The sequence below is a fragment of the Drosophila biarmipes genome, chromosome X, assembly GCF_025231255.1.
Source record: "Drosophila biarmipes strain raj3 chromosome X, RU_DBia_V1.1, whole genome shotgun sequence".
Taxonomy (NCBI): Eukaryota; Metazoa; Arthropoda; class Insecta; order Diptera; family Drosophilidae; genus Drosophila; species Drosophila biarmipes.
Window position 1 is genome coordinate 12610218 of NC_066611.1, and position 25680 is coordinate 12635897.

Sequence of the window (25680 nt, forward strand, 5' to 3'; positions counted from 1 at the left end):
AATTCTGTAAGGACCCACCCTCACATGCAGCCCTTAGTGCCGCCCACTTTTCCAGCTTTTCGCCGCTAAAGGCGACAGTTAACATGGGAATATGGATGCCAGATAAACGGAGCACTCATCAACGTTCAACGAGCGGAGGAAAATGGGAAATGGTTTGGGGGTAAAAAGAAGCACTTCCGCATGTGACCCCATATGTTGGCCAAACTGAGGCAGCCTTGTGCCACCAATTTATCAATTTCCTCGCAATTGATTTAGTAAAACTAGGGCAAATAAAAAGTAATCAAAATATGTAGTGCTTGAAGCAAGAAATTATAAGTCATAAAGTGAGTTCTTAAGAATAAAAATATTAAAAATAATTAATATTAATAATAAAATGTTTTTTCTTACCTTGTAATATAGGTGTTTATTGGCTGACCTTGATCTGAAGTCCTTGTTTATAGTCCTTTTCCGATTCGGTTTTTATTTGTTCGGCAGCGAAACCAATTTCGCCGATAATTTGACATTTTTCGTCATAATATACTCGATGCCATGTGCAATTTCGTTGCCCATTGATCCCGAGGTGTGCGATTTTCGCCGAGCACGTAGTGTCTGAAAAATATTGATATGTGTGTTTGTACGTACGGCAGCTGAATTTGCATATGCAGGGGCGTGGGAGTGATGGTTCCTGTTCGTGTTTGACAATAAGTTTGTGGATCTGCTCTCCTTTTCCTTCCCTTTGTGTAATGCGAGTAACACTTATCAAAAGTTTGTCGCTAACACATGCAAATTGAAATGTGCGATTTACACAGGCGCACAGTCACACCTACGGCGACATCTACTCACATGCACATTTGGTCACACTGTTGTCGCCTGTGCGCCGTGTTGTTGTTGCCTTTGTTGTCGCACACGTACGCGACACATGCAGCTGCTTTCTGCCGCCTTCGTCCTCCCTTCGACGTCCTGCCACCCCCAATCGTCCTTGTCTACATGGCCTCCAACTTTCGCCCGCTTTAACACCTAACAACCAAAGAAAAAGCTGGATTTTTTAGGCACTTTTCAGGGCTTTCGGAGTACCTTTTATTTAAAATTAATTAAAATATTTTTTTTAAATATGTCTCATTTTACAGACACTTTCGATAATAATATACTAAAAAATTAATTAAAATAATACAAAATATATATAACTTAAACCCAACGTATATACCCCACCTCATTTACCTCCAGGGTATGCCAGGATATTGTAGTCGCTGCATACTTATTACAGCTCCAGCAGGTGTCTGCCAGACAAGGACGAAAAGGGGGAGTTTTCCAAATTCAAAATTCACACACACCTGGCCCCATCTTCGCCCAGCATTTTCCCTTTTGTGTGGGGTACTTGGAACACGAGTTTTAGAAACAAAAGTTTTGGTTTTGGTTTCTTCGTTGTCCCAGAAGTTTTCTGGGAAAAGTGGAGGAAAAAGAGCAGGATTAGTTAACCATATGTGTTGGCGAGGACTTATTTGTGCCCCATTGTGAAGGTGTTAATAATCCCGTAATGAAATTGGGGCTTTGCCATTGAGATCCTGAAAGACATTGACATTAAGTCCTAAAGTTAATATCATTTTAATTTCAATTATTTCATTTATATTTTTTGGATGATATGATATTACATTTTCCAAATATGTGTGAACGGACTTTAAAAATATAATAACTAATAAAATACAGATTTTGTGAAAACATTAAAATATATGAAAATTCCTTAAATCAATAATAAAGTAAAGTATAAATTGATATAGGATAAATTATGACATAAAACATTTTCCATTAAAATGCGACTTGAGCAACGGAAATTCGGATCATCTTGAGAGCTTTCTAGTAGTTCTGATTTAACTAAATCCGCCTCACCAACTTTTCCCCCACACTTGCTCCGATTTTCCTCGTCTTCGTCCGCTTTTCCTGCGGATAATTGCCGAAAACTTTGCGTCGTGGCATTCAAAGAATCGCACTTTGATTTGTTGCAGCGCACTTCAGCTGATGGCGGAGCAGCTGCAATTCATTTAAGCGGATCGGGTGGTAAAAATTGCATAATGGCATAATTATGCCCTGGCGCGCGTCCCCCAGTCATCAGGAAAACTCGGCGGCGTAATTGAGTTATTTAGCGCAAAAGTTGAAGGCACTATCCGCAATTTAAGATGACTGGCATCCGCTGACAGCCCGAATCTAGCGTCTATTGGATAATTAAGCCCTTCTGTGGCAGCTCTGACAGCCCTGACTTTCGGTCCTGTCACCTCCCGGCCAAGGCGCTGGCGCCGCCTCCGAGGGCCTGAGCAACTGACAGTTAAAGTTCAATTAAATTCCAGTGCTATCTTCCTATTTTCCCCGACACTGAAGTATTGAAAATGATGTCAATTGGGATTTCGATTGGGATTGTGTCGCCTGCTTATCTGACAGAATGCAGAATGCAATTCGAAACTTTTTCCGCCCATCGGCAAAGTTGCTCCGTTCGATGCAGAGCGGGATGGGGCGGTTGATCAGCCGCCCAGTGTCAGCTGGAGGCCAGTCCGGAGCGGACAACTTGGGCGGACCTCGCGGAGAAGTAATTGGCCATGAATATGCGAAAACCGAGGATGATTCACACTCGTACGTATTTGTCACAATACACGCACATTTAACTACAGAGTTGGGCGGACACATAAATGGGCAGGGAGCGGGGCTTTAATTATTCGAAAATGTAATTTTACTTTAAAACATGTTTACTGAACACCTCTTTTGATTAATAATTATAACCGAAGTTCTTTTATCTCAAAAAAAAGATTAAAACAGAAGAAGGAAAATAAGTTGAGATGTAAATAAGATTTGATTTCATTTGTTTAAAAAAACACTTCAAAAATAAAATATTTTAATAAGTATAGTTTACTTACTTACCTTAAATATAAATAAACAAAAATTTATAATAGATATTGTATATTTTTTATATTTAATGGGTTTAAAATTGTATAATAATTTTTACTTAGAATATATGACAAGTCTGGTGAAAAGACCCAGTTTAAATTCATAAAAAGCTTATTACTTTAAAATTTGAATAAATTCTTTAAGTGCTTTTAAAGAACGATATTATTTCATGGATAAAATAGGATAATTTAACTTAGTAATGGGATAGATTAAAAAATATATTTTATATGGTATCGAAAATAATAAAGGAATATATTTTAAGGTAATTTTCCAATGGGATAATAAAGGAATAAATATAAACATATATAAATTTCGATGTAAAATATATGCTGTGCTAAAAAGATATTTATATCCTTGTTTGTGAGAATCCTTTCCAAGCTGAAATTAAAGCAAAATAGATTATTAATCAGAAATAATTGAAATGTGGTTGTATTTTGGTTTTAAAAATAGTAAACAGTCTAATCTAATCTGGAATAATTGGAAAGAGAGTGTATTTTGATACAATCATGATATAGAATGGCTTTAAGAAAATCACACTTTATAACACCTTGACCTTAGATACTGGAAAATAATAAGTAAATAAATTCTTCAGCAGAAAAAATGAATTGAGGGTGTATTATTCGCATATTCGTTATAAAGAGATGTTTTAAAAATCTGCACATATTATCAGATTGACCTTAGAGACTGGTAGGTGGTGCGTGATTATCCTTAATCAGGAATAATTGGAAGGAAGATGTGTTTCTGCACACTCGTGATATGGAAGGGCTGTAGAAACCTACGCACAATGCCATCCTGACCTTAGATACTGGCGAATGGCGGGTCCCAGTGACCTGTGCCCGTCTCCAGCCCCTGGGCAGCGGCCTCCCCTGGCGCCTGTCACTCCGCGTTGGACGCCGCCGTGGTCGCCGGAGATTCTGGCCGTGATTCCGGGCCTGGCAGGCGGTGGCCAAGTGCCACCACAGCTTGTAGCAATTGTCGTACCATTTGTCAGACGAATGCGGACGACACTCCTCCTCCGCAGGACACGGCGCCTGCGCCGCCAGGACCTGCCCCCGCCGGGGCCGCCGAGCCATGGGTTCCACCACGTGCCCGCCACGTGGATCGCGTGCGGCACATGGTGGACGGCGTTCGATTCGAACATCCACTTCGACAATTGGCAACGAGGCTTCGTCGCCGCGAGCTTCGGGGCCCCCGCTCGGATTTACAGTATCCAACGGCTAACGGTTACGAGGCCACTTCGGGGCGCCTCGTGCCCCGTTCGCATCCTGTCGGGCCCGTCGGGAGCTTCGGGCTCGCTCGGCTCGGAGGAGGCCGCAGGATGCCTGGTCCGGCGGCTGCATCTTCAGTTGATCAACGGCGGCGCTGTCGGCTGGTTGAAAACGGTCTCACGGAACTCGAGTCCTGTCGCAAGCTCCTCTCGCCACGTCGCTGCTGGCACGGATTATTCGCGTCCTTAAAATAAAAGAATTAATTATTAGAAAAAAATTGATAAAACAAAAAAAAAAAAAAAAAATACTATAACACACACATTTGGGTGCATATTTTTTGTTGAATTTTTTTGGTGCAGTGAAACTGTTCTGTTAGCGGGCCGATCGCAAATGTCGTTGCGGAATTGTTGATACCAAATGCGAATCACGGCGAAACGATTATTGGGGAGTCCTCCACTCGCCACCCTCGATCGGAATGGCAAAATGCTGATCCACCTGCTGATCGTCGTTTCGCTCCTGGAAGGTAAAGGGATCGCAAGAGTTACGAAAAACGAGTCCAAAAAAATATTTTTTAAGCTGCACAAATTTTTAGTGCTTGCAAATTCATTTCCTGCAATAAAAAATTAAGGATATGCAGAGAAAAACCGAAAAGTAAAATGAAAATGACAAATATAGACATCAAACTAATTTTAAATATTTTATTCAACTCAGTCAAGTCAAGACAGTTTTCTATTTAATCTATAAAATACAGCACATTTCTCATAAAGTTTTCGATGTTTCGGAATTATACAATTCATGTGAGAAACTGGTTTTATCCAAATGAACTGGCTGATTTGTAACATTATACAAACAAAATAAATTTTGGAAGTTTACAACAAATTTATCAACATTTTAGAAATAGGTATTTTTTGTTTACCAAAAGGAGTACAGAAAGAAGGATGTTTTACAGTACAGCTTACAATAGTTTTTGCTTTCAAATTTCTCCATTTCTCTTTTTAATATATTTTTAAAAAATAGTGAGAAAAGTAAAACAAAATTTAATCTGAAAGAAAATGTTCGTGTTTTTCAAATTTGAAGGATAACCAAAAAAAATATTACCGCTTATATGTAATAATTTTTTATATGTTATAAATTTTGTAAAAAGGCAATACCTACTCCTTTAAAACTTTTCATGTTTATCTTAAATTGTAATTATCGTTAAAATTTCTTTCGGACAGCTAAATTAAAACACTTTTTTTTTTAAATTTTACCAATAATTAAAATAAAATTCAAATCATAAATAAAGTACTTATTTTGTAAAGTTTTAAATTATTTGTTGGCTCAATTCTAAAGATATAAAATGTTTTAAAGCTGGAATTATGTTTTCAATTATAAGAAAACTAAGCGTAGTTTTAATTTTCCCATGAAATATTTTTGAAGTGCTTAGGTGAACAATGTCGTTTTTTACAATAAATATTACAAGAAATAACAAAAAAAAAAGGAAAAGATTTTATTAAATTTTTTTACATTTGGATTAACCAGTTATTAATATAAAGCATTTTCGAAAATAAGATATACAAAATTGACAAAACAAAAACATTTTACAAATTTTTAAACAAAGTGTCATCTATTTAGAAAGTTTGGAAGTGCAAAAATAATATTATTTAAAATAAAATGATTCAATACTGACAGCATAATCATAACGTCAAACATAGTATTTAGTATTGGCTAGTTAATAAAATGAAATCACATTCATAACTAGGGATTTTGTTCATTTTAACATTATTTTACTTTAATAAATTTCCCCCGCAAGCCGGGAATTAACATAGGGAAAAGTAGATCTTGTCAGTGGGCCGACTTCTGGCCGGATCCGTTTGAACAGGGCTTACGGGAGATATCGCGGGTTAATCGGGGACTTATCGGGGCCTCTCTCCGCCTGAGTGCAACCCTGTAATCAGTGTTGTGCAGCGCCGGACAGGAAGCGGAAGTCGGACGGACGCATTCCGGCGGGCAATTGAACGCAAACCGACTTGATAATTGTTTCGCCGTAATGCGAGTCTATTAAACACTCTCCGTTGGAGAGCGGGAAAATCGGGCGATTAATAACTGCTGGAGACTGCTTAATGCACTGTCATGGCTACCATTCTGCATTTCGCACACTGCACTTCGCATTTCGCATTTTGCACATTGCATTGTTGCCATTGCCAATTGCCATTTGGCATTAAAACGTATAAATAACAAACAAATAAATAAATAAACAAAAGACAACGGGCAACATCGAAAACTGCAAACTGCAAACTGAAAACTGAACACAGGCCATTCAATGGCGATTTAATTGACTCGCTCACTGACTCACTCATCCACTTTACATTTGCATTCACATTTGGCGAGCTGATCCTTTTGATATCCCGATTCGTGCCAAAGGGATTGTACAGTGTGTTGCCGAACTATAGTGCGGCTTAAAAACGCATTTTTGCCCATTTAAATATAGAGCTTACAGTTTTTTTCCCCCCCCAATTTAAATGCTATTGAATAACCTCTTTTAAATGAAGGTAAAAAGTGTACAAATATGTTTTAATTTTTAATACAACTATTTTCAGTTGTCGCATAATTTAGCGTCTCACTGTCTGTGCGCACATATTTCCCGCCTCATTTTAATTGTGTAAAAATTATGCTTTCACCTTGCCCAGTTTGTGCAGTTTTCCCGCTTTTACAGCGATTTTCCCCGGCATTTTCCTCACCTGGCCGGCGTTGATTGTCGGCCCGATTGTCTGCCCGTCGTCTGATAATTGTAAAAAATGAAGTGCCAAATTGTTCACGTCGGCGCGACAATCACAAATACTTTCCTTCCTCGTATTAAACATTTTCAGCGCGGTTTATTGTTTGCGATTCGTTCTAAAAACAGTTGGCCCTTTGTTTTCACTCCCCAGCCGATGCGGTTAAATGGTATCATTAATTTTGATTTGCTCGGGGCCGTCCATTTAATGGCTAGTAAACCGAACTAATTTGGAAATCGCCCGCTATGTGGCTCCATAAAAATTTAATTCGGCGGTCACTACTTATAACTGGCTATTGTATAAGAAGAAAAAGGCATGTGAAAATTCTGTAGACTTAGATTGGGAGTTGATATATTTTTAAATGGCTTGAATATTAGACCAGGCCTTAGATTAATGATATACATTTTATAAGGAAGAAAATATACATTTAAATGGCTTGAAAATGTGGAGTGATAGTATACAGCTTAATTCAGAGTTTAAAAAAATGTTTTCAGGTTTCAGATCACGCCTCAATTTCGAGTTTAAAGATAAGTTTTGGCTAGGGAAAATATATGTTAAGTAACTAAATTTATTTTAGATGTATTATACAAATTTTTAAATTTATAAAATGTATAAGCATAGGCTTGCATCTCCCTTAAAGTCATGGTTAAGTTAAAGATTAAGCATAGGCTAAGAAAAATATATTTAAAGTAATTTTATTTTTTCCAGACATATTCTTTTTTGTGTTTTTATAAGATTTATTAAATGTATAGCCATGGGAAAGAGGATTCCATTTAAAAAATCGTAGTTAAGTAAAATGGACTCAATATAACCATATTTATTTTAAACAAAAGTATGTTTAATTTAAGTCTTGAAAGAAATATATTTGTATATACTGGTTGATATAGAATAAACCTGAAAATATTCTTAGCATATAAAACAAGTTTTTAGAATAATAAAACATCAATTTAAAGTTAAGGTAAGCGCTCTAAGTTCTTGGCTAAATAAAATGCAATAAAAATAACAAAATTTATCCAAAACACAGATATGTTAAACAAGCACTAAGAACTGATGGGCCCACCACCAGCGCATAAGCTGACGGCTCTTCGGATCCAAATCTATAATTTTACATGTGTCAGTGGCGCGAAAGCCCCCGACGAGGCCGCAAAAAAGTGCGACTAGTGCCATAACTATTCCCATAAAGTTGATAATTATGCACGGACGTGGCCCACGCCGCGTCCGGGGTCCGCATAAATATTAAATACATGCAGATGTGCATATTTAAAGCACTTAAATCACGGCAAACAATAATTCCCATGCGACGATTATGCCGCAGATGGGCATGTGGGATGTTGTACGAGGCAGCTGATAATGATAAACACAAAAGTGAAAATAATTTTCAATTACAGCAACATTAATAACCGATAATAATCCTAAGCAAATATAATGTGGCCGTGTGTGCGTCTGTTTGCTGTGTGTGCATATCAATGATATGCAAATTAATTGCCAAATAGGACACATCGCCCGTAAGACCACCCACCCACCGGCCCACCCACTGCCAACCGCCCACCGGATGTGAAATGTAAGCTAAACCGCAATATGGCCAAATGGCGGGAGCGAGATAGCGCCATTAATGGCCATTTTGTTGCCGTCCCCCGAGTGACTTAATTGATACCAACAACACCGGCACTACCATGATTTTTATGCACGGAAACACAATGCGAAAGGCTCCTTGCAGTGCTTATTTTTATAAAAATTACTAAACTATATTTAAGTGTTATTCTATAATATAAGGGCACAAGGAGCCAGCAAAATTACAAACAGAGGTTTAACTACTTTGCAAAAAATGTTCTTTTATTTTTATTATTACATAAAAATTTATCAGAAAGCATGTAGGGAAATATAATACAAAATATTCTATTGCTATAATTACTTTCATTAAACTATTAAATTATATTTTAATATATTTAGGACCATTTAAATTATAAACTAAATCAGTTAGCATTTTTTTGGGCATGGAAATGCAATATTTATTCCATTGCAATTTTTATGATAAAAATTGTAAAGGTGTGTAAAAATATGCAATGAATAATATTTCTTACATACTTCTGAGCTTGTTTCGAAGTGAATTTTAAACCTTTTCCCTCGTCAAATCACAATACTGTTTTGCCTGTGCATATGCACTCCTTTATTATTTTTTTAAGTTTTAACTTTCAAGTCCCTTTATCCTGCATTTATTCACTTTTTTTCGACGGCGGTCCTTCGGCTTTTAGCGCCTGCGGTCAGCGGGAAAAGCCGCAGACGGAGTTACTAGTTTTTTTTCCGGCTTTTCCTGCGAGGAAAGTTGCTCCATGCCAAAAAATGCGCGTAATTTGTAATTAATTATATGTGACGCCCAAGGAATAAAATACGAAAATGGGTGCGAAAAAAACGGATATTGAAGCTACAAAATCACAAGAGGATTAAAGGTCGAAAGGATTTTAGGGCAGATACGAATATAAAAGGGAAATGCCATCATAATTATATAAACTGACACTATTTAACAAAGATTAAAAATAGGTTTGATAAAAATGTACATTTAAATATATTTTAATATATTTTTTTTTAAGACTAAAATCAAAGGCAACATTAAAGTGCGGCACTGACCTTAAATAATATTGAACAAATACGGAGATTGTTCCGTCTTTGCCAACAGAAAACTTTCTCAATTAAAGTGAAACCCTTTTCAAACACCCAAAAAAATATAACACAAAAGTGTGAAACAGAAATCAAGACACAATTAATTGCGTGACATTTGTTGGGGGCAAAAGGGGAAAGGCCGAGAAATTTAAATTGAATTTCTGCGGAGGAAAAAAAAAGGAGCGAAATTGGCAGTAGTTCAGCCGACGACGATTTGTAAAAATGCTAATTTCAATGCCAACCGACAGTCATTTGCAGGCATCTCCTTGTTTTTCCCCTTACTTTTGTGTGTTTCGCCCACCAAGTCATTTGTTTGTCCTGGCCAGAAACTTGAATTTAAGACAACCCCGGCTTGTTGTATTTAAGTTTGGGGTCTTGCACCCGAGTCCGAGAATCGAATCCCACTCTGTTTGCCTTTCAAATTTGCCATTATCACCTATCATTGGTGCTTTGCCACTGGATTTGTGGGCCTGCTCGAGTGTGAGGCCATAAAAAGCGAACGGCCAGGGAAAAGGTGACATCATGCAGTGAGAAATATTATTTAGATTTTAGTTAGAGAATACCTTAAATGGTTTAAGTTTGTTAAGGAAATAATACAATATATTTTTTAGTATACAGAAAGAATCAAAAAAAAAAATGTATTAAGTTTTTCTAGCTAATTTTAAGAGGCCTTTTAAAAAAGTGATCAGATTAGCATACCACTAACATTTCATAGTAATTTTAAATTACTTAGTCTATGCTGCCTCATTTAAAATGGAACAGAAAGAAGAAAGATTTTTATATTCAGCTTAAGGTGTTATATATTATTATATTCGATGCTTTTTAAAATCGCCAAATCCTTACTGTGAACAACTTTTCAAAGTCTCTCCAAAATGTCCTTAGTTTGATAATATTTTTAAAAGAATCGACTCATTATTTTTATATTTTTTTTAGTATTCATTCCTCTATTCGTAATATATTTAGAGTATTTTCTCCGAGTGCCAAAATCAAAGTTGTTGGTTCCCAGTCCCCACTGTCATTCCCATGCAGATTGGCATCTTTGTATCGCATCGTGTGTGCTCACCTTGCCACCCACTCTTACGTTTATACCTATACGTATATATAAAAGCACCCAGCCACCCAAAACTAATACCTTTCCTTGCTTAACTTTTGCCAATGTCCTTAGCCATAAATTTGCTTCGGCAAATCCTCATTGTCGTTGTGTGATTTAAACTTTTTCCCCGAGTAAATGCGAGAATGCGAGGAGGAGCCTCGGGATGTGAGCCAAAAATTGACAGGACTGCTCGGAATGGTGGAATGGTGGGGCCGAAAATTGAAATGAAGGCGGAGATTTATGAGGCGGGGGACCTGGATTTTGGATTTCGTATTTTGGATTTGGGATGTTGGATTTTGAGTGGACGACGGCAGTCGGGGGTTAATTGACTCTGGCTTGGCTTCTGCAAAATGCCCGGCAGCAAGGCTCCAAGGAGCCTGACCCACGACCAGTAGTCGGGCCAAAGTTCACCAGAAAGTGGGCGGCGGCGGGGAGGGCGACAGGTTCATTGGGATTGGCACAATGCTGGAAAACATCTTCGCATGCTTGCAGACTCTACGACAGATTGACAAACAAGCCGCAGTCAGCCAAGCAGCAACAGCATTTGCCATTTGCCATTCGCCTTTTGCCTTGGGCCAGGGGGCCAGGGGGCCAGGGGAGAGGGGTTGCCGCAAGCCAGGCTCCACTGTACTGTCCGCACCCACAACACTTTGGCTTTAGGGAGGCCCGGCCCCACCGAGTGGTTGCCGACTTCCTGAAACCGAATCTCCGAGCTTCCTGCACTCGAAACTCAGTCAAAGTAAATTGTTTAAAAATAAATTTAAAATAATTACAAGATGTTGAAAACATATGGAATCAGCTCCTCAGCCCAGTAATATATTGATTATTAAATTTATAATTATTTTACAAATTTCCTTTCACTTGAAAAATTAAACTCTCCTGCAACACAAAATTATTTGGCCCATGTACCTTCATTTAACTTCATTTATTATGATTTAAAAAATCAATTACCTCGGCCATAAAATCTTCCATACACTTTTCGGCACACTTTAAATGCAGCCATAAATTGTTTTTATTTTTTAATGCAGCCATTGTTCCTCGCTCACGACTTTGCGGGCTATTCAACATCGAATTTGGCCATAAATCAATAATGAATTCAATCAATTCGGCTCCGAATTAAATGCATTGCAGCAATTAATCCAGCAATGAATTTATTCACTTGCCCAGATAAAGTTTCCGGAATATTTTTAGCTTGTGGCCGGCAAGTAGATTATCCAGATTATCAACTGTAGAACTTCCTGGGAGTCCGCTTTGCATTTGGCAGGCACACAGAGTCACCGAAAGTGCGATAAATCATGCCTTTGGCCAATTGAGTCAATTCAGCACATTCCTCAGTACATCTCGCCCTACACTTTATATCCGCATATATGTGGGAATATATATTTCTACACACAATATTCGCCCCCGATCCCAGGCAAGCCGTTCGTGAGCCAACGGCACTGTCTATAAATATTTAAATTTCAAGTTTGCCAAAAGTTTTTTGCATGCATTACGATGATGTAGACGTCGCTGGACGGGGTGTGCCGGGGGTTTTCGGGGGAATTTTGCGGCCAGGACAGCCGGGACAGTCGTGCGTGGCTGCTGCTGTCTGGTGAAGTCCCTCGATCCGCTCCAGCCACCAGGCCGACCAGCCTCCTTCGGTTCCATTATTTTTCCATGCCCCTCCAAGGGATCCCTCGGCTTCTCTGATAAGTAGAAATTGACTATTTCAGGGCTTATATTTCTATCAATTGTCACTTTAAAAAAATAATATTCCTATACGTTTAAAAAAAACGTAAAATTTACATTAATTATTTATTGATTTTATAAATAATCGCTTAGAAAGATTTTAGATGACAGCTAGAAAACATATTATTTACATATTAGATTAAGAAAATAATCAGAAACGCTAATTAATTGTCCATTGGTGTTATAAAAAAGGATCTAATGAATTATAGAATTATTTTAAGAATATTAATTTAATTAATTCATAAAGAACCATAAATAGTTTGCATTGGCTTTACAAATAAGTCTTTATAAGCATTTTAAACGACAGATGTTTTTTACAGATATTCAGATTTTATTTCCATATCTATTATATTTTATTTCTTATTCAAAATGTTCAATAAAACTACAGATAAGAGTCAATTAAATAATATTCATCTATTTATTTAAGAAATAAATTAGGAACGGTAATGAGTTGCTTTAGAAATAAATTTGACATTGGTTTTGTAAATAATTCTGTAGATAAATTTAAGAGCGCATATATTAAACAAATAATTTTCATTAACTAATATTAAATTCATTAAGAAATTATAGGTATATACTTTTTTCTCCTGTTAATTTTATTAATACTATAATTAAGGAGACTCTCAAAGGTGTATATCTATATAGTATGTACACATATAGTTAAATTAATAGAGTATTTACCCTGCTGACTCAATCTTCATCAAACTTCCTGATTTTTTCCTTTTTGCGTTTACGGCCTGGAAAACTTTTTTGCAGCACTTGCAAGTGAAATGTTTGATTTTCGATGATTCAATAAATTATTTATATTTGCGTGTGCCCCGTGCCCACACCCACGCCCATTTCCATCTCCGCTCGTAAGCGTATCCGTATCCGAATCCGAACTTTTGTCCGCACTCCGGACTCCCGACACCCGGAGAGCCGGAGAGTTGGAGTGCCGTAGACGCAGTGCAGCCGGATGTCGATCTTCAATTAGCCGCCGCAGCTCTTTAAATTGTCTGCCGCCGGTCGTCTGGCACAGTTAAGTTGTTGGCAAGGCCGGAGTGCAGTGGGTGGTGGCTAGGTGGCCGGGTGGTTTCGGGGCACATTTAAAAACGATAAATCACGGACTTTTTGGCAGGCGCAGCATGGGAGGTGGGGCGCCGCTGTGTTGGGTGGTTATTTCGCAGGCATGCACTGCCAGTGAGCTGGCGCGATATCATTAACTGCCGCACACCCATGCACACCCGTACACACGCCGCCGTGCTCTAATCTCGCCCCTGTTCTCTTCCCTTCGTCCTTGCAGCCATCGGCGCCTTTCAGCCGGAGTTCGTGGAGAGCATTTCCAACGTGTCCGTGGCCGTCGGACGCGATGCAACCTTCACGTGTCACGTGCGACGCTTGGGCGGCTATCGGGTAAGTCAACAGTTAACAGTTCACTCATAAAAAAATCCAGTGTCTAAGTGCTCTACCCATTTTATTTAAGATTTTTTAAAATGATACATTTAAATTTTTAAAAAATATTTACAATTTTAATTATGGTTTTTAATAAAAATAACTATCATACATAATTGCTGAGTCTATTTTCACTCTTCAGGAAATATTTTAAATGCTGTATAAATTGTTTAATTCAAGTTTTTAATGATTTAGTAAACTTTCGATTGACATACATTTTAATTAAATATTTGAAGATTAACCAAAAGAAATAAATAAATCCAATGCTAGCAACCTTCCTTTAAAACCATTGTTTACTCTTTAAGCTCCCCCCTTAATGATCAAACAAATTTTACATTACTTAAAACGTTTAGCAGGACGAAATTATTTATAAAAAAAAATAAAATAAACACATAATATTTGTTTAAATACAATCTTGGATTTCTATTTTAATGAAACACTTTTTTCACTTAGGTGGGTTGGCTCAAGGCCGACACCAAGGCCATCCAGGCCATTCACGAGAACGTGATCACGCACAATCCCCGAGTCACGGTCAGTCACCTGGACCAGAACACGTGGAATCTGCACATCAAGGCGGTTTCCGAGGAGGATCGCGGTGGTTACATGTGCCAACTAAACACGGATCCCATGAAGAGCCAGGTGAGTTGGTTGCCTCTTAGGGCAACACTGCGTATACCTAATACTTCATAGAAATAGATTACGTATACGCAGTGGAGTGTGCTATGGAAATTAATAAAAAGGATTTACCAAAAAAAAAACAAGCCAGGAAAAGGAACAAAAACTTGACATTGCTGGGAAAATTAACCCTTTAAAAATTCCAAAGCCTATGGAGATTTTTATTTCAATTATATAAAAGTCAAAGGTTGAAATCCGATTAGTTTACGAAACCGTGTTTAAATACCCCTTAAAATACTGTGAAAATAAAACCTTCATAAATTTTAGGTATATTTTAGTTATTCAATTTAAAGTATTTTAAGTCATTTAAGCCTTCAGCAATTTGTAGGTATATTTTATTTATTCAACTTAAAATATTTTAAATTATTTATTAAAGGTCAAACTCTTATGAGTTTATTAGCCAGCTTTTCGATTCATATTTTATATTCATGATATTTGCCCAGCCTCATCGGTTTTCGCACGTTGTTGTGCGAATGTTATTCCCATTTTCCGATCCATTCCTTCATGCGGCATTAAACGGCGAAGGAAAATGCGAATGCATTGAGCTGTTGTACTTGCCGTTGTTATTGTTTGTTTTCCACCATTTTCACCATTTCCACGCCCCCCGTCGATTTCCCACACCCTCCACCCACTTATTCTTCTGCTTGTTTGGGGAAAAGAAAGCGCAGCAAATCGAAAGCGAAAACTATGAGAAAACGGGCGCTGTGGGGGATGGGGGGTGGGAAAAACGGGGGAAAAGTAGGAAAATGTTGGGGCATATAAATTGGCAGCATCATGTACGCACACACACATAAATTTCGCTTGGCTGTGTGGACGATTTTCGGCGCGCGCGTGTGTGGGTGTGTCCGCTCACACGTACACTCGTGTGTCCAGCGAAGTGAAGTTTATGGTGCCAATAAAATGTATTTCATGCTTCCTTAATTTTTATTTGCACTTTTACGCTTTTCACAACAACAACAATAGCAGCCGGGTCAGAGTGCACCGTACGGCCCGCCCCCTCTGGCCGCACCCCCGCCTCCCCCAAGTGTCTTAAACTATTTACCTTGGCTTAGTTTACTCTTAGTTTATTCGACATCGCCTCGCTTTACTCGCCAGCCGCCATATAAAACACTTTGCCGTTACTCCCGCTTTACGAGCCACTTGCATATTCAGCGAATTTTCGCCAAGTGTACACTGCGAAAATATGGCTGGGGCTTACCCAGCGATTCTTTAGCTCTTTGACTTTGAAAAGGAATATTTTAAAAGATTTTGTAATATTTTTTAGAGATTTTGCATAACTTATTTAAATTTATTTATTTAAAAAAATATTTCTTTATCAAAAATATATATATTATATAACAACGAAAAAAGATTAAAAAAAAATTACTCTAATTATTCTTCCCTGTACTTTCCTTGACTTTAAAATATTATATTTGAAAAGAATATATATAAATATTTTTTTTTAGTTTTCATAAAGGGTCTGTGTAATTCATTTCAAGGTTTTATATTTATTTTACATTTATTAGTTATTTATTATATAATATTTATAATATTTATTTAATTTATTGTTAATTCAATTTATATTTTAAATTTTCGTTGAATTTAAAACAATGTTTAAGGAAATATATTATTTTTTACAGGTTCTATGTAATTTATTTTTATGTTTTAATATTTATTTTGATTTATATCATCTACCATATTTTCATATTGAACATGCTTAATTTATTTTGTGATGGTAGGATTTAGTATTATTATAAGATCATAAGATCATTAGGCACTGAAATATTTGGACAGAATGTCGGACTTTTTCTCGCCGTGCACAGGGACGTGTTGTCCCCCTAGCAATTTGTGATAATTTAAGTAAGTGGAATGAAATCCGCTGCGTGCTAATGTTTCTGGGCCTTCTTATTTTTGATACTTGCAGATTGGCTTCCTGGATGTCGTGATTCCACCGGACTTCATCAGCGAGGACACCTCCTCGGATGTGATTGTGCCGGAGGGCAGTTCGGTGCGACTGACATGTCGGTGAGTATGTACCGTGTATGGTTTTAGCTTCGCTTCTTACAACATTAAGGAAAGGGAATCTTTTACCATATATTTTTTATTTAAGCAAGGGCACTATGCACATTTTCGTAGTCCTACAAGGTCTTAAGTTGTTAGCTCTCAACGTTTGTATCTTTAAGGCGTGTTAGCTAGGGCTTAAACATTCCAAAGCTGGACTTATTTCCAGAAACTTTAACTTCACTTCTAGTTTCAACCACTTCCTTTCGCCATCTTCCATGTCCATCTCTCTCTTTCGCAACTTTCATTCTATTTCTGTGTAATAATGTCAACAAATTAAGTGACACTTCATTTCTCTTGATTTAGCACCGAAACTCCTTGGCCATCCTGGGATCTAAGTCCGATGGGTATGTTAGTTTCTCGCAGCAGTCAAAGCCAAGAGGGTTTTTTTTTATATACCTACTATGCAGACAGTTAGCCCTCTATGACCGATTTGGCCGGGCCATTTTAAGGGGTATTACGGCATTAGGGTCTCTAATTTGTGTTGGAGGCTTTGGGGGGTTGGTTTTTGGTGGCTGATTTATGAACTTGACCGCAACCACGAAGTGTTGCTCTCTTTTTTTTAACGATTTAACCGCAAAATGATGAAACGATGGCGATAAGCGCGCATTTCCCGCTTTTCCATGTGTTAATGTGCGAGTGTGGAAAGCTATTAGAGGACTTGTCTGCGAATTTCCTCTTTTGTTTTCCGCTCATTTTTAATGCCACTTAGTGCAAATCCCTTAAAATGAATTCAACTTTGGCGCAACGAGCACTAAAAGCTTCGACTAATAAAGTTAACTACAGGAGCGCACTAGCTGTTCGGACTTATTTAAATATTTACAAAATTGCCGAGCTGAAACTGAAAGAGTTTATTAGTAGATTAAGATGTTTTAAATTTATTAAGTCGACTTGGGTAGTCTGAAATAATATTTATTCAATAAAGGCAAATTCAAAAAATGTGTATTTGTAAAGAAAAATGGCTTAGCAAGCCAAAGAAGGTCATGCAGCGAGGGTCGCTCTGAGAGTTTTTAAATAAGAAATTCGCCGTGTCTAGCCGTCTTTGGGCCATGTAAAGTGCACTTGGTTGGAGGCAAAACACTGTCTTGGCCCGTCTAAACATGGCCAAGAAACTGCCGCTGACTGCTAACTGTTGGCCCATTGTCTTGGCCCTGTGCGTGGGAGTATCTGTGTATCTGCGTGTCTGTGTATCTGTGCGCTGGCTGGTTTTCTTTTTAGCCATTTTGCATCTGTTTGCGGCATCATAAAAATTTACCACACCCGTGTCTGGTTTGCTGTTGAACAACTGCTGTCTTAACACGCATTTCTCCTCCAAATACCCTCTATTTTCGAAATGTGTAAGGGGTATATTGACTAGACGAAAAACTAAAGGAATAATTAAAAAAAGAAATGATTTTTAAATATTTTGTTGTTTAAACCCTTAATTTGTATTTAATAAATTTCTGTTTTTATATATTTTATGGAGTAGGGTTCTCCCGTCGATCAAGTGATTTTTCCGGCACTTTTCCAACTGCACCGCACTCTTGAGCGCCTGCTGGCTTCAAGCGTTTTGCCTGCCTGCTTTTCCGCCTTTCCACTTTTCCGCCCCGTCCTGGCGTTGCACAAAAGTTTTTGCCCCAACTCGGGCACAATGGAGTCCTCGGCTGAAGCATCGTCATATTAAATTTAATAAGCCACTGAACTTGAATATTTTTCCATTTGGCATTTGCCATTTTCCATTTGCCATCAACTTTGAGGGGGCGTGGTCGGTGGGTTTATTGTTTATGGGTTCTTAAATGCTTTCCGATCCTCAGGGGGTGGTGTTGCAGTAAAGAACGTCTTTAATTCAGTTGGAAAATATTACAGAAATATTTAAACAATGTTATGACAATCGATAGCACTATGAAAACTATCGAAGGTTTTTAGATGATCAAACAACGTTGGTTATTTCAACTCATATTTTGATGAATATATATATATTTAAGGTTAAAATTATTTCAGTTTAATTAGTTTTAATATTCTTTATCTTTATTTACGCTAATGTAAATAATTTTCAAGAGTTTCGATAAAATCGATTGTGCTTACTATCGATATAAAAACATCGATGTTTCCCAATTTTTATACTTGACATAAATAGTGTATTATATATCCTAATTTGATTGCAACAAGTGTAAATTTCATGCATTTTCCGAGAACATGGAAATGCTTTTATCGAGTCCTTACTGTACCTTAACCGCCTTGTGTTTGCAGGGCCCGTGGTTATCCGGAACCGATTGTCACCTGGCGACGAGAGGACGGCAACGAGATTGTCCTGAGGGACAGTGCGGGCACCAAGACCCTGGGTAAGTAGTTCTCGGCATTTCCCGCGGGAAAACCCACTTATTTAACCCGCTTTTTCCTTCGTTTCTATCTTTCCAGCCCCCTCTTTTCGCGGCGAGGTGCTGAAGCTGTCAAAGATCTCGAGGAACGAAATGGGCTCCTATCTGTGCATCGCCTCCAATGGAGTGCCCCCATCGGTTTCCAAGCGCATCTCCCTCAGCATACACTGTGAGTATTTGCCCCCCACATTCTGGCACTGCGCCATTAATTAGAGGCGCCTGCGGTTGGTCAACTCTTTGGGGTGTCGGTGTCGGTGTCGGTGTTGCATCTGCATCATCATCGTCCTCCGCATCCGCATCCTGGGATGCCTCACCTCATCCTTGGCCAACGCCATCATGGACATCAGTCAACCAGCTGGGCTTTTGGCCACGGCAGCTGTGGCGTTTATCTTACATTAAGTTCGTACACGGCGGAAAATCAGGGCAGGATGTGTTGGTGCTTGAATAAAAATTCAAGGAAGGTATATCAATTTTCCAAATATTTTGGAATGCAAATTGAAAGGAACACTTTTGTGCAATGAACATTTTATTGATTTTTTTAATTTATTTATTCCGAATTTTCCTCGGTGCACCGGAAGTTCCTTCCATCGGAGGAAATGCCCCGCAGCGCAAGAAATACAAGGGGGCTGAGGGGGCGATGGGTTAAAAGGCAAACGGCAGAAGACAGAAGGTAAACCCGGGTCCTATGCTCTATGTGCCGTGCTAACTCGATTGTCCTTGTTGTAATCCGTTTAAATCCTGTCACTGATACCGGGCATTACCTGCTTCGTCTTTCGTTGTTGTTTTTCGGGTTTCCTCCCTTTTTTTTTATTTTGTTGAGGGTGGCAGGGGGAGCCACAGCTTTTTTGTCAAACTGTCTGCAGCACGTGCTGTCGCTCCCCCATGTTCTTGCTGTTTTTTGCAGCCCCCTTTTCCACCGTTTTCGGACCCCGCCCCTGCACTTTTGACTCTGTGCTGCCATGTGGCAGTTCACTCAATCATCAAGGCAGTCCGAAGGGGGGGTGTGGCCAGGGGCGGTGGCACTGCGTTTGTTTGTCCAACCCCCAGCCCCTGCATTGCCCCATTTGCCTTGCGCCTCTTTGGCCACTGCGCCACCCCTTTTTTGAGGGACCACCCTACGAGCTAGGTGGCAAAATCACGCCTTTTAACATTCTGACATTGTGTTAATGCGGTCTTTAAGTGGCACTACGTCCATGTGTGACTGAGAAACTTTAACCCTTAGGGGAAGAACAAAAAAAGAATAGAATGAAAGCAACCAATTGTAAGCAAGCCATATAAAGAGGTCAGGAGCTCTCTTTTACAAGTAATCATAAGCTTTTCTGCAGAATGGTGACCCCTACAGACACATATGGTCTCCTAGGTTGGCCTAAGGGCTACCTAATGGTCACTAGGAAAATTAAAAACCTAATAGATACTCAGCAAGTTTAGTTAGGAAAGTGCTAACTTCAAATTTGATAGAAAAGCATGCTTTTTGTGAGCACGATCTGGTATTTATAAACTATACTGTGGCCCAAATCACGAAGTATTTCAAACATTTTTTAAATAAATGTTTATTTTTAAGGGGTAACGCGGTGTTTGCCACCAGCTAAGTCCAACTTTTCGGACCGCTTGTCAGCAGTAAACAGTCGCTGGTTAGCAGTTATCTTCGAGGAGCAGCCGAGGTAGAAACCTGGGAAAACTTTTTGATCAACTGTAGTGGCGGGTCGCCCACATTTTCCCTTCCACTCTCCGTATTTACCCACTTTTCCCCGTTTCCGGTGCGTGTTTACTTTTCCTGTTGCCATTTTGCAACAACTTCCTTGCAATTTGTTTGCCAAAGAGTTGGTGGCCCCCCTTTTCCCGGAAACTTTTGGCGGAGTCAGTTGCACGGGATGGTTCAGTTGCAGATGGTTTGCCGCTGCTGCAAGTGGCTGATAAAAATACATGGAAAAAAATTATGGCTGTCCTGTGGAACCCTCTCACCGCAACAAATATTTATTAATTATATATATTTCTTACTTATGTTGATTATTTATTTATGAGAAAAATATAATTTTAAATTATAATTTTGATCTCCTTTTGTAAAATTGATTTAAATAATTCAGTGAAAAAAGTTATATTCCAGAAAACAGATTCACAATATTTTATTTGAAAAGGTATGATTTTTCATTAAGTATTTTGGTCTACAAGATCTTTAGGTTTTATTTTCTATATAAATTTTATAATTTATTTACACTTTTCTAGCAGTGCAAAAGCCTGTCACATTCCGCATTTTCCGCTTCCGTTGCACTGTGCTTTCCGTTCGCCGGCCCATTGGGCGCTTCCCCTAATTAGCTGCACCTATGGGATGTGCAACAGGAACTGGCAGCGTGCCGCATCCCGCCGGCAGCATGCAACATGCAGCATCCCGCGAGCAACATGTCGTTCGCCATGTGCAACACTGCATCTTTAACCAGACCGGAAATACAGTCTTCAGCTGTGTTTTCGCTCTTGGTCACCAGGCACGTTTGCTTCACTGCCACGCCTCCAATTTTTCCACAACGCCCCCGCCCCTGCCACGCCCAGCGCAGGGGTCGTAAATCGAACACACAGAAAATAAATGCAGCAAAATGTGAAAAATCACGTACATGTGAAAGCCACCAAAAGAGCCAGAAAAAGAAATGAAACCGAAGGATTTTGACCACTTCTCTTACAGATCCGACATTGTGGAGGAAAACACTGTATCTCAGGTGAAGAAAAAAAATTATAAAGAAAAGGGCACAATCAAAAATACAAAATGACTTAGGGAGCCAATAACCTATTGATTTTTCAAATCTTAAAAATATTTTTTGGACTTCCTCATAATTTTTATAAATTTAAAAATTATTTCCTAATTTTATTTTTAAATAATATTGTTTCAGACTTTTAGAAAATACTATTCAAATATAATACTTATTTAATTTAAATAAAAAAAATAAATATGTAATATAATTAAGGTTTACTTAGTAAGTGAAACATTCAAGTATTAAGCCACATCTTTATTTTACTGAATCATCACCACATTTGTGCCTTACCTGAGAGCCCTTAAAGCCTCGGAAAATTGCAGGACCCTACTTCCCCTTCGAGGTATGTCACTCAGACAGGTTGGGTCCAAAACCTATGCCCATGAAACGCACTGTATGCCGACTAGCAGCTTACAGCACGCATGAGTTCAGACTTTTTGTCACCTTCGACCAACTCAAGCTCTCCAAAAACAATTGCTGCAGTTTGCTGGGAGATTTTTGGGGGAAAACTGGGGGAAATTCTGGGAGCGGCAGTTGGCTAGGCAATGGGGCGAGTGGGGCGAAGGGGGAGTGGCAGGAGTGGCAGCAGCTGACGACGTCATTAGTGCATATTTGTGGCTTTGTTTGCCGCAAAACGGAGCGAGCTGCAGAGCAGGAGCACCTGGCCGAATGGCTGAATGGCCCAAAGGTGAAAGGTGAAAGGTTGAAAGGTGGCCGTTGGCCAGGCAGGAACATGCTCAGAATAATCATTGCAAAATTGCAAATCGCCCAGCGAAAGTGCCGAGGGACTGCAGGTCCTTTATACGGCATAAATGCACTGAGGATAGACCCGAAATGTGGCAGTTTCCTGCACCCAGCACCCCGGTCCACGTGTGGATTAGGGCAGGGGCAGTCGACCACCACGTCAGCCTGTCTGAAAACCCCTCCAAACCAACAGACACCGGCGTCTTTGCCCCCCCCGCACTCGGCCGACATTTTGTGAAGCATCCCAGAATAGCACAGAGTTCCAGAAACTAGAATTTTCTAAATTATAAAGTTGAGTATCAAGTTTTTGCAACAATTGCCAATCGATTGCGCCGATTCCTTGATTGAAAACCCGGAAAAAAAATCGTATTTTAACTAAAAATTTATATCGTATTTAAAGATTCAGTTCGGATTCAGTTCCAGACAAGAGCTGTGTCAACCTTTTAATGTTGAATATGGCATTTCTAAATGTTTGACAAGGGAGAAACTTATTTCGGCAAGCCGAAAATTACACACCCCGGTTCCTACTTTTCCAGATCTCCAGTTCATAAAACAACTATATGATATAACCCACCATATACTAAATATTAAAATATACTACTAATATTTATCTAAATTAGCTAAATTATATATAACTTATACACTATATAAAATAGAAAAAAAAAAAGATGATTGTGAATTCTGACAGATTTGTTTGTTCATATTGGCTCACAAGGGAATATGATCTATTTGTGTACATATATGCGTTTGTTCATTTTTTTTTTTTTTAGAAAATTCATATAAAATGTTATTATAAATAAATGAAAGAGAAGGCCAAGAACCTCCTGGTGAGTATCTATATAATTTTTACACGCTGATATGTTTGCATTAGTTTACAAAAATATTTGCAAATAAAGATATCAGAAAACATTGCCAACAATCCATGGAAGGAAATTATCCAATTTACATTGCAGCACCTTAGCAGCGTTTCACTAGAGACACTAATCTTAAGGGGTAACTAAAAATATTTAATTCACTTAGGTACATACCTGAAGAAGTTTTCGATGCTCTGGAATCGTGAACGATGGCATTTCCATATATATATCCATTAGTCCATATTCAACCAAACATATCCAGTGATCTGTCCAAAGGCACCAACACACACACACAATCCTTTGCTAATTCTTCCGGTCAACTGGTTGTTCGAGTGACCATAGCATCCATCCAGCTGAACCTAGAAGAAGAAGAGATCAATTTGTTATTAGCATTATCGATGAGGTGGCCAATTGTATAATTCATAAGTGTTACATAACAATTACATGTTTAGGTTATTTATACAACAAAAACATTCAACATGTCTTAAGTTGTAAGTTGGATGTTTAATGTTGGATGCAATGTTGAATGTTACACGTTGAATGTTACATGTTGATTACAATGTTGCACATTGAAAGTTGCCTAAGTTCACCTTTAGAGGCGACCATAAACGTTTAATCAACACCTATACATATAATATTCATACCTGGACAGGATCTCGATGCACTGCATCCTGGAGTCCAGTGCCACCTCCACCTTGTCCAGTGATCTGTCCAAGAGCACCATCACACTCACACACACACTCGCCGGAACTTCCGGTCAACTGATTTTTGGAGCGGCCATAGCCCACAGGTCATGCATTTTTGAGCTAGAACTGATTGGGAATTATAAGCTCCCACCAAAGTAATTAATATGTAATTAACATTTTCAATGACGTGGCCATTGTAAAATGTAAATAGTATTGAATAATTTTATAAAGTACGGTTATTTATAGAACATAAAACATTAAACATGTCTTACGTTGTTAGTTGTATGTCATTTGTTAAATGTTCCATGTTGAATATGAACTGTTGAATTTTGCATGTAAATATTACTTAATAATTGCATAATTTAGAGGTTTTTTTCAACAACAAACATTTAACATGTTTTAAGTCGTTAGTTGGATATTTTATGTTGAATGTTTAATGTTGAAAAAAAATATATATAAAAAAAATTTTCAAAAATTAAATATTTCTTTAAGTGATGGGGATCGTTAGCAGAGCTTGCCAGCTACTCAAAACAGTCGCTCTACGCCTTGATTTGGCTAAGCTACGATCAAAAAACGACTAAAAAAGGGGTATTTTTCGCCAAAATCGGAATTCCAAAAAATCCTGATGCACCCCCTTACAAAAAATGAAAAAAATTTTCAAAAATTAAATATTTCTTTGAGTGATGGGGATCGTTAGCAGAGCTCGCCAGCTGCTCAAAACAGTCGGTCTTTTCGCTCTACGCCTCGATTTGGCTAAGCTACGACCAAAAAACCACCAAAAAACAGATATTTTTCGCCAAAATCGGAATTCCAAAAAATCCTGATGCACCCCCTTACAAAAAATGAAAAAAATTTTCAAAAATTAAATATTTCTTTGAGTGATGGGGATCGTTAGCAGAGCTCGCCAGCTGCTCAAAACAGTCGGTCTTTTCGCTCTACGCCTTGATTTGGCTAAGCTACGACCAAAAAACCACCAAAAAACAGATATTTTTCGCCAAAATCGGAATTCCAAAAAATCCTGATGCACCCCCTTACAAAAAATGAAAAAAATTTTCAAAAATTAAATATTTCTTTGAGTGATGGGGATCGTTAGCAGAGCTCGCCAGCTGCTCAAAACAGTCGGTCTTTTCGCTCTACGCCTTGATTTGGCTAAGCTACGACCAAAAAAACACTAAAAAAGGGGCATTTTTCGCCAAAATCGGAATTCCAAAAAATCCTGATGCACCCCCTTACAAAAAATGAAAAAAAATTTCAAAAATTAAATATTTCTTTGAGTGATGGGGATCGTTAGCAGAGCTCGCCAGCTGCTCAAAACAGTCGGTCTTTTCGCTCTACGCCTTGATTTGGCTAAGTTACGATAAAAAAAAAACTACCAAAAAACAGATATTTTTCGCCAAAATCGGAATTCCAAAAAATCCTGATGCACCCCCTTACAAAAAATGAAAAAAATTTTCAAAAATTAAATATTTCTTTGAGTGATGGGGATCGTTAGCAGAGCTCGCCAGCTGCTCAAAACAGTCGGTCTTTTCGCTCTACGCCTTGATTTGGCTAAGTTACGATAAAAAAAAACTACCAAAAAACAGATATTTTTCGCCAAAATCGGAATTCCAAAAAATCCTGATGCACCCCCTTACAAAAAATGAAAAAAATTTTCAAAAATTAAATATTTCTTTGAGTGATGGGGATCGTTAGCAGAGCTCGCCAGCTGCTCAAAACAGTCGGTCTTTTCGCTCTACGCCTTGATTTGGCTAAGTTACGATAAAAAAAAACTACCAAAAAACAGATATTTTTCGCCAAAA

The 25680-nt window shown here is 38.4% G+C and overlaps 1 protein-coding gene and 1 long non-coding RNA gene across 3 annotated transcripts in view; one reads left to right on the forward strand and one right to left on the reverse strand.

The window, feature by feature from the left end:
* Positions 1-4237: 4237 nt before the first annotated feature.
* LOC127012486 (uncharacterized) lies at positions 4238-23936 on the reverse strand. Of its 2 annotated transcripts, XR_007765982.1 has the most exons (4): positions 23840-23936; positions 23370-23554; positions 4439-4634; positions 4238-4362 (listed from the first exon to the last, which is right to left on the reverse strand). It is a non-coding gene; the product is annotated as an uncharacterized LOC127012486 (long non-coding RNA). The 2 variants fall into 2 exon arrangements; XR_007765981.1 differs by lacking the exons at positions 4238-4362; positions 4439-4634 and adding an exon at positions 23164-23312.
* LOC108025931 (lachesin) overlaps positions 4358-25680 on the forward strand; it is a 30627-nt gene continuing 9304 nt past the window's right edge. Inside the window, exons 1-6 of the mRNA XM_017096628.3 lie at positions 4358-4641; positions 13636-13745; positions 14238-14423; positions 16363-16463; positions 18729-18820; positions 18897-19025. Of these exons, the coding sequence (XP_016952117.1) occupies positions 4536-4641; positions 13636-13745; positions 14238-14423; positions 16363-16463; positions 18729-18820; positions 18897-19025 (724 nt within the window). The 5' untranslated portion in view covers positions 4358-4535. The remainder of the gene's footprint in view (positions 4642-13635; positions 13746-14237; positions 14424-16362; positions 16464-18728; positions 18821-18896; positions 19026-25680) is intronic.